Here is a 9542-nt window from a genome sequence, read left to right on the forward strand (position 1 = left end):
TGAGGTGCTGAGCCACGGGGAGATGATGCAGGGGGAGGTGCTGAGGCGGGGGGAGATGATGCGGGGGGAGGTGCCGAGCCAGGGCGGTTGTCCCGTCTGGCAGGGGTGGAGTGGGCGAGCCGTCTGCAGCACCGGCTGTGTTTTGAAGGCAGGGCCAGTGGGCTTCACCCCCGGAATGGACACAGGTATGAGAGAAGGAAGCCAGAATGACTCCATTTGTGGCCCGAGTGGCAAGTGGTTTCGTGGGAGGCGTGTGTCTACCGGACGCCCTGGGGGAGGCGTCCAGGGAGCAGACGGCTGTGTGCTGGGGTCTTTGAGGACGTGGGCGTGACGGGCTCCCCTCTGAGGGAGGGAGGGGAGAGCTGGCCAGGGAGGCCGTGCCCGGCGGGCCTCAGCTGGGTTCCTTAGATGCCTCTCGGTTTTTAGTTAAAGAAGTTACATCAATTTAGAAAAACAACAATGTCCATCGCTCCTTAGTTCCCATGGGTAGAGTGTGGCCCGCAGAGTGTGGCTCTGGAGCCCGCGGTGGGAGGGCGGGGCCCTGGCGGCCTGGGTTCCAGGTTCACCCCAGGATGCACGTGACTTGCTCGGTGTCGCGACGGGAGCGGCTTCCGAGGGGTGCGCGGGCCCTTCGGGACCAGCGGCCCGCTGGAGGCTCCAGGCCTGGGAGCCAGTCTCAAAACTACCCTGTCCTCTGTCCCTTCTGCCGTCTGACTCTGTGTTTGCGCATCAGATAAAGGAGATCGGCTGGGCGGATGTCGGAGGCTGGACCGGCCAAGGAGGCTCCATTCTTGGGACCAAACGGTAATTTCTCCGTCTGGACTCTGACCTGCTCTTTGGGAGGAGAAAGCTCACATTCTGCCAGAGCAGCTGGTGCAGAACCTACTGCTTTTGGTTTTTTGGTTTTTTTTTTTTTTTTAATTTACTTATTTGTTTTGAGAGAGAGGGTGAGAGCGCGTGAGCGGGGGAGGGGCAGAGGGAGAGAGAGAGAATCCCAAGCGGAATCCGCGCTGGGCACTGACCCCGACACGGGGCTCGATCCCACGACCCTGGGATCACGACCTGAGCTGAAATCGAGAGTCAGACGCTCAGCCGACACCCCAGAAGCTGCTGCTTTGCCCTTGCTGTGAAGGAATCCATGCCCCAGCCCACCCCACGAGGGACCCGGGTCACGTTTTGGGGAGCCCACGGCTGGGCCCCAGACCGGAGCCGAGGCAGATGACTTGGGAGCGGTTTTGCCTCCAGTGAGCCTCCCCAGCGTGGCGGGTGCCCACGTACCCAGCCGCTCGCGAGCTCACTGCTTCTCCGAAGCGGCTTGCTGGCCGTCGAGCCATCCGGGCGGCAAAGTTCCGTTCGGAGGCGGGCGCCTGCCCCCCCAGCCCTGAGCCCCTCCCGAGCTCCTGCGACACCCACTCGTGTCTGCTTCTCCAGCCCCAGCCATGGCTCTGGGCTGAGCTCACTGTAGACACGGGGCGACCTTGTCGCTGACATCACGAGGGTTTGCCCTGAGGGTCCCCGTAAGCGTCCCGGAAGGGTGAACGTTATGCGAAGTCGGCACAAAGGGAAGAGAGGGGCGCAGGGTGGCCGGCGGTGCTTTGTCTGGTTCCATGCGTGGGCCGTGGGGCTCGAACCAGGAGGTAGGACAGGAGAAGACCAGCAGGTGTGGACGAGTGTGGACGTGAGCTGAGATCAGGTTGGGCGAGCTGTGCGCACGGGACTCGGAAACAGGAAGCTTCTGTTCAAACAATTCCCGTGAACGCTCATGAGCTTTTGGGGCGCGTTGTTGTTTTCTGATGAGGCACTGGGGTCCTTTTGAGGCCCAACTACGGGATGATGAGCGTTTCTTTCCCTTCTTTTTTACCTTTTTTTTTAAATTGTTTTTTTTAACATTTATTTATTTTTGAGACTGAGAGAGAGCATGAACAGGGGAGGGTCAGAGAGAGGGAGACAGAGAATCCGAAACAGGCTCCAGGCTCTGAGCAGTCAGCACAGAGCCCGACGTGGGGCTCGAACTCACAGACCGCGAGATCATGACCTGAGCCCAAGTCGGACGCTTAACCGACTGAGCCACCCAGGCGCCCCTCCTCCTTTTTTAAACAACGCTCCCGGGAGACTTGATTTCCCAGCTCTGCCGTCCAGCCGCGGGGCCCGGCCCGGGGAGCGGGGTGGGGGTGCCGGCGGGGTCCGTCCGCTGCGCGAGGTCCGTCTGGCCTCACGTGTGACTGCACTGTTTGTAGGACGCTGCCCGGGAAGTCCCTGGAGGCGATCGCCGAGCAGATGCGGACCCACAGCATCAACGCGCTGTTGATCATTGGTGGATTTGAGGTACGTCCTTGTCTCTGTGCACCTGCGGGCTCGTCAGGGCCGTCGGTTGGAGGGGGGAGGCTTGCGGCAAGCACAGGGCAGTGTGGGGGCGTGGTCCCCCGGGCCCAGCTGCCACTGGGTAGTCGTCGTGCTGCCGTGGGACGCTTCCCCGGCTCCCACGGAGCAGCTGGATCGGGGAGCCAGAGCTGGGCTCCCCACGGGGGAGGCACCTTGTCGGTGAGCCTCACGCATCTGCAGTCTGCAGAAATGACGGCGTCTCTCGAATCCGAGGCCTGATGGCCGTCAGGGAGCAGGGCAGTCACGTGGCCGCGTCATTTCTGATCGCGCGTCGGACCGCAGACCTTCATGTTTCTTTCGTTCGACCGATGAGCTTTCCGTTTGCCTTAAAGAAAACGTGAGGGCCTCAAGTAATGAGACCCTTGCGAACAGGAGACTCGGTGTCTCTTCTGCGTGACGCTGACCTCTGGGCTCCTTTGCGCTCACAGAATTGCTGGTCCCCGGTGACGCGAACGCCTTCTGGTGTTTTTTAACGGCCCCTCTGCTCCCCTCCCTCCTTCCCCACAACCACACGCCTGACAGGCCTACCTGGGGCTGCTGGAACTGTCAGCTGCCCGGGACAAGTTCGAGGAGCTCTGTGTCCCCATGGTCATGGTCCCCGCCACCGTGTCCAACAACGTGCCGGGCTCCGATTTCAGCATCGGCGCGGACACCGCCCTGAACACCATCACCGACGTGAGTCTGCGTGGCCAGCAAAGCGGGTGCCGCGGACGCTGAGCGGGAGGGCGCCTCCTGGCCCACTTTTATCTGCCAGTGCACTAGAGACGGAAACCAGACCCGGGTTTGTTTCCAGAACAGCAGTATTTTGTTTTCTTTTTGTTTTGAAGTCTGGCGATCTCTAATCCAGCGCCCCTTTTCCTGTGCCTCGGCCAGGACGACGTGTCCCTGCTGGGCGCACTGACGGGGAGCGTGTGGCACTCCCGTCGTTGCGGGTTACGGTTTCGTGATTTGGATGATCGCGAACGTTCGTTTTTCTGACCGGGCCAAATTTACTTCGCTCCCGTAACGTAACTTAGTATGATGGATCCTGGGTCCAGTGGCCCCTGCGTGGATGTTTGGGGACGGATCCCGAGCTCCGTTTTGTGTCATTTTTTTCAACCCCCTGAGTCCGCCGGTACATCCGTCCTGCTTCTGGCTATCGCCATTAGCATCATTCTCCCCCGTTGTACCCTGGCCACGTTCAGTCGCATCTGAAAACAACACCGATACTACGTTAGTTCATCTGCCAAAAGGCAGTAACGCAACAGAAACACGCCCGTGTTACCATGTGTGAAAACCACACTTGGGAAACGGCGTGGGAGCTTAAAGCACAGCCACCGACAGAATACGTTTCTTCTTTTTCATCTGGCGTCTAAGATTTTTCAGCAAATTCACGAGTCTTTATTTTCCTTGTGAGACACCCATCCCATCAATGTTTTCCTAGGGTTTTTTTTTTTCTTAAACCCACGGCGTCAAAAATTTGTTTCTAGTGCTGGCAAATAAAAGAAACGCTTTTAAAATAAAATACACGTGGTAAGTAACGCTTAGCACTTCATTTCTGCTTCTCTTTCCTGAGCTTCTTAAACCTTGTGTGCTTTCTTTACTAAAAAGCCCCACCCGTGTGTCCGGCGTCCCCTCGCTGGAGCACCCCGCCGGGCCGTCACCCAAGCCGCCCTGCTTTTGCTGCTGTGACCCGATTCAGCTCCTGATCAGGCTTCACCTGTGCACTGAAGGGCCGCTGGCCGTGACCTTCGTCACTGTCTTCCTGCTCTTTTCCTGCCCTGGCTGGAGGTTGCGCCTGCTTACGCTCTGTGGAAGCAGCTGGGAGCTCGTGTTTCCTAACGGTCACCCGACTGGAGCCCCTCTTCGGGGTGGGTGGGGGTGGGGGCTCCGGAGGTTGTCACCTGCACGTCTGGGCCCCGGGTGGGGTGTATCTCCCCGTGACATTTGATGTGCGCCTCGAGGCACGAAATCTCTCACTCATCCGTCCAGGCTCCCTCTGCTTACGAGAAACTGCTTACGGCCTAGAGAGATTTGATTCTCGTGTGTTGCTGACAATCCGGAAACCAGAATAGGCGGGGGGACCCCAGGTTACCCGCTTGCTTCCCCGGGATGCGGAAGTTTGGCGTATGCCCGTTTGGAGCTGGTCTCTCGCGGAGTCTCTCAAAGCCAGTTAACCGGTGACAAAGGCACCGGCTCGCGGTCGGGGCCGCAGCGGGCGAGCCCGTGTGCGTGTGCGTCGAGCTCCAGATCCGCAGGTGGCTTTGGTGGCACCACGGCGCCGGGCCTGGCTTGTGACGGGTGGTGAGCCGGGCGCTCGGGGTGACGCCCGCTCCCGCCCCGCTCGCCGGGCGCTCGGGGTGTAGGGACTCCGTCTGGAGTGTGCGCGTTGCTTGGTTTCTTGCCGCTTGTGGTCGTGAGAGCCAGAAGGAAGTGGTGTGGTCTGGGGGAGGTCTGGGTTTGGGCCGGAAGCCCGCTGAGGGGCCGACGTGACGAGTCACAGGCGCCCCACGTCCCTCCTGACCCGCCTCGGGGGATCCGGGACCAGAGTGGGCTCCGTGTGGGCCCGTCCCCCGCACTCAGGACACCTCTTTCCCGGACGGGCCACCCGCGGGCCTGAAGCCTCGTGTCCAGATGCCCCGGGGGCATCTCTAGCGCCAGCCCCCCCTTTAGTTGAGATTCTGCCCCCAGGGGATGTCGGCAGTGCCCAGGGACGGGTCTGGCCATCCAGCCGCCGCGGGGGTCCCAGAGGCCATCTTACTACTGTGACGGTCCTGTCCTTTGGCTGTTTCGTCTTTGTCCCGACGGATCTCTGTGTGTCATGCGTCGCAGCACCCCGTCTGAGCAGGGGTTTGAACGCTGTTCCTACGTGGGCAGAGCCACAGCTGAGGGCGGCTGAGCCCCGTGTGGCCGCGGACGCCGAGAAGGCGGCTGCAGTGTTATTCGCCCCCAGAACGTCTTGCCTTTTCTCCGAGCGCCCGGGTTGGGTTGGCGGTGCTGTGCTGTGAGACGCGCCCAGAGTGGACGTCCGTGTCCCTGCCCCCAGGACCTCGGGCGGGACGTCTGTCCCCAGAGTTGCACGCTCGCTTTCCCCGCTGGCCTGTCTCCCCGTCCCCGCTGGAGGGTCCCCCTCCTTTTCTCGGGACATGAGGGAAAAAGCAGCAACAGGAACCAGAACATGGAAGGTGCTTCCGGTTACGGACACCCCATTTATTGCTGCTGAGAGCCCTCCCGGCCTCAGGGGCTGCCCCTCGTGACTCCCCGTGACCCCTGCCGGTGCCCCGTGTGACTTACGTGGTCTGAGGTGGACTGGGGCCGCTCCCCGAACTAACCTGCCACGGGCCCACCATCCACGTGTCCTCGGGCCACAGCCGCCCTAGAACCCTATGTGTTCGGGGGAGACACAAGGCAGCAGAGAGCACACGCCTTTCCAGGAGGCGTGGGTCCCCCTCCGCCGCCCTCAGACGTGCACGTCCCTGTAGCAGGTGCACAGGGGCCTTGCAGGCGGGACGAGGAAAGACCGTCCGGGGGTCCATTCGCCCGCAGGTGGTCTGCCAGAGTGTCCAGCCGCTCAGCGAGCCTGGGGGCCTCGGGGACGGTGGGCGGTGGGCCCGTGGCCGCTAACGAACATTCCGGTTAACGCTCCAGGGCATAGACCGCAAGCGCCTGCCCCCTGCTTGAGAACCGCTCCCTTTTGTGACATCAGATGCAAACGTTTTCACCTTGTGGTTCCAGAGCAGCGCTGGGGCTCCCCGCCCCTGTGACAAGGGCCCGGGGACCAGCAGAGGTGCGCCCAAGCCCTCCGGCCACCTTCGGGGCAGGGGCGGCCCGCTCCAGTGACCTGGGTCATCGTGGAGGCCTCCTGGCAGGGCCCTGCACCCCCACCCGCTGCACAAAGCTGCCAGGCCGGCCCTGAATTAAGCCCCCTCCCAATTGGCCTCCCTCGCCTCCTCCGAGACACCAAGAAGGGACTGGCTGTTTGTCCTCCACTGACACGCTGGCCCCTGCTTTGCTGCCACCTGCCTGCGTCCCCTCCTCCGGGAGGCCCCCCACCCTACGCCCCACACCCCGTGGGTGTCCCCGCTCCCACATCTCACCCCACTGAGGCCCCCGAGCTGCCGCCCCCTGGCCCGTGAGGACATCCCCCTGGCCCACGAGGACGCGGCCCCGCCCGGTGGCGTCAGGGAGGTGCCGGGGACGCCCCGCTGACTGCCCACCCCACTGCTTCAGGCGTTCGAGGGCTCGGTCCTATTGGCCCAGGCACGTGACAGCCACCAGGAGTTTTGCGTCCCCATTTGCATCGTGCCGGCCACCATTAGCAACAACGTCCCAGGCTCAGACATCTCCATGGGTTCTGACACTGGCCTCAATGTGTTGGTAGAGGTAAGAGGGCCCTGTTGCCCCTCTGGCGACACTGCCGGTCAGGCCGGATTCTAGGGACTTCCTCTTCCTGCCTGGACACGCGGGGCAAGGGGAGGAACCCCCCCCCCCCAGGCCTGCAGGAGTAACGAGCCACAGTTCCCGTTACTTCCCGCGGGCCGGAGTTCACGTCACACCTTCCACGGCTGCGTGACCCTCCCTGTGGTGGGGAGGGCTGACCTTCATCGGCTAAACAGGGAGCCTCTTCCCGTGTCCTGGGTGGGGTCTGCACCCCTAGTCCCCGGAGGCCCTGCTGTTGCGTGGGTTTGTGCTCGCGCTCAGGACGACAGCCGGCCTGGACGTGGTGTCCAGGGAGGGCCTGGCGGGAGTCCGGGGGCACGCCACGGGGGTCAGGGGACTGCGAGGGTGAGCGCTCCGGGGGCAGCGGGGCACGGCCACGGCGTGGAACCACCCGTGGCCCGTGGTTGTACAGTGGGGGGCGCTGCTCCCAGGGAGGGTGTCCCGTGCCGGAGGGTCCGGCGGGCTCTGCCCTGGCCCCGTCTGGTCCGTGTGGTCCGTGCTTGCCGAGGACTTGTCGCCCAGCGGCAGGCTGGTGTGGGGCGGTGGCCCGGGGTCGGCCGCGTCCTTGACGTTCGTGTGCCCTGGGCTCCCGCGCTTGCCACACAGAGCCCCCTGTCTGCCGGAGGCCCCGGGCACACGGCAGCTTGGGTCCTGGCTGGCGGTTCGGAGCTGGATCACGGTGAGGGGACAGGGGCGGCTGTCTCCGGGCCTCCGTCCCCAACGCGCTGTGCTGCAGCCTTTAGCTCGTGACACGTGCACCCTAGTGTCGTGCTCCTTTGCTCACCGAATTTGCTGCTGGGAGGGGAGCTCCTTCTGCTTCTGAGTAGGGCCACGGCCCCCGAGAGGCTCGTTCCCAGGCTGGCGGCTCCCACCCGTGACCTGCTTGGAGTTTTGTTTCTCCGCGGGTACAGTAGGCCCTCGGGCAGGCCACGAAGCGGCCACCGGCCACGGAGCGCGGCGAGGCTCTGGGGGTCGGGCCTCTGGTGCTCACGTGGCTCCGCCAGGGGTCTGTGCTGGGTGGGACCCACCACGCCCCTGCCCCGCCGGGTCTGGTCCCCCCAAGCCCCGCTCAGCAGACACCTCGTCCTGGGGGCTGTCTAACCTCCTAGCTCTTGGGCCGGGCAGGACCACGTCCTCACACCCAGGTCCACGGGCCCTTTTCTGTCTTCACTGTGTTCTCAGCTCCACCTTGTTTCCACGTGATGTGTGGTCTTGAAGCCCCGGTGAGGCGAAATGTTAGCCAGCGGGACCAGCCCAGGGATCGCGCTGGGAGAATCTTCCGGCTGCCCCTGCGGGGCGCCCACGGTTGGGAGGGGACGTTCCCACCGTGAGCAGGCCAGGGGGTGTATCAGCACCCCTGGATTCCTCCTGCTCCCCCCCACACAAGGCAGAGCGCCCCCCGCGTGTACCACCAGCCCGGGACAGGGCTGCTGTCCATGCTGGTTTAGGAACCCGGGAGGGGGCGGCTGGCTGAAATAGCGGGGTCAGGACCCGGTGACGCTGGGGGCTCCTGTCCTCCAGACTCCACACCCCGGGAGCAGGGCCGGCCTGGGGAGCCCGGAGAGGGGCTCTGACCGGTACTCAAAGGTGCCGTTTTGGGGCCCGGCAAGGCTAGCGCTGGATCAGAGCGGTCGTCCTGGGCGGGCCCGGTGAGCGGCGCTGTGGCCCCCGGAGTGTGCGTGGTGGTCCGGACTGGTGGGGCAGTGGGAAGGCGGTGGACAGGGGTCCCTGAGCCAGTGTCTCGAGGAGGGCCCGTGGGAGACCTGTAGGCCGAGGGTCTGTAAGGGTTCTCAGGACCTCGGTCGGGGAGCTGCTATCTGACCCAGAACACAGGTGCCCTCGCGTGACGTGCCGTTCACAGACAGAGTGACGATGCCCAAAACCCAAATGTCACGGGGAGCTTTTCGGAAGAAACCAACCGAACAGAAATTCCCACTGAGCCCCTCAGATGTCAGGGCGCCCACGTCCCGTGGGGCCACGTGGGCAGCGGGGGTGAGCCGGTCCCAGGCGCCCCCTCCCCCCCTCCCCGCGGTGGGCAGCGGCAGGGCCCGGGGGTGGGTGGGATGACCCGCGTCCTCCTCTGTGGCCAGACGTGTGACCGCATCAAGCAGTCGGCCAGCGGGACCAAGCGCCGCGTGTTCATCATCGAGACCATGGGGGGCTACTGCGGCTACCTGGCCAACATGGGGGCGCTTGCCGCCGGAGCCGACGCCGCCTACATCTTCGAAGAGCCCTTCGACATCCGTGACCTGCAGGTGCGTCCGTGCCACGGGGCCGCCGCGGGCGACAGGGAGGGCGCCTGATGAACGGAACACTCTTCCCTAGGCCAACGTGGAGCACCTGACCGAGAAAATGAAGACCACCATCCAGAGGGGACTCGTGCTCAGGTACGGACGCCGCCTCCTCGCCCCCGCCCCCCGCCCCGGCTTCTCAGAACCATCCGGGTTCACGGTCTGAGCGCGCAGGGGCAGCAGTCCGGTCTCTGCCACGGTCCCGAAGAAACGCGGTAGTAATTGCGCGTTGCGTTAAAGTCACTGAAGGGCACGTTTTAAAAATTCACTTTTGCTTTGTAGTTTGCTTTGTGTTGTTTACGATCTCACCAAGTCAAGTATGTGCTTAAGTCCCTGGCATCTGCAGGGAAGGGCGCGTGGAGTGCAACGGGACCGGCTGCCGTTGCAGGGTCACACCCTGAGCCCTGACCCACCCGCTGCCGTGTTCTGAGCACCCCCCCCCCCCCCCCC

General features: G+C 63.7%; 1 protein-coding gene across 3 annotated transcripts in view; it reads left to right on the top strand.

Moving 5' to 3' along the window:
• The window catches only part of PFKP (phosphofructokinase, platelet), a 45638-nt gene extending 36221 nt beyond the window's left edge, over nucleotides 1-9417 (top strand). The window contains exons 14-18 of one of the 3 annotated variants that reach the window (XM_049624504.1): nucleotides 734-804; nucleotides 2238-2325; nucleotides 6592-6744; nucleotides 8892-9056; nucleotides 9127-9417. In XM_049624504.1, the coding sequence (XP_049480461.1) occupies nucleotides 734-804; nucleotides 2238-2325; nucleotides 6592-6744; nucleotides 8892-9056; nucleotides 9127-9258 (609 nt within the window). In that variant the 3' untranslated portion in view covers nucleotides 9259-9417. Of the gene's footprint in view, nucleotides 1-733; nucleotides 805-2237; nucleotides 2326-2904; nucleotides 3058-6591; nucleotides 6745-8891; nucleotides 9057-9126 lie in introns of all 3 variants that reach the window. The other 2 variants (XM_049624495.1, XM_049624512.1) reach the window with 2 other exon arrangements.
• The last annotated feature ends 125 nt before the right edge of the window (nucleotides 9418-9542 follow it).

This window comes from Panthera uncia, chromosome B4, assembly GCF_023721935.1.
Source record: "Panthera uncia isolate 11264 chromosome B4, Puncia_PCG_1.0, whole genome shotgun sequence".
In the NCBI taxonomy this organism is placed as follows: domain Eukaryota; kingdom Metazoa; phylum Chordata; class Mammalia; order Carnivora; family Felidae; genus Panthera; species Panthera uncia.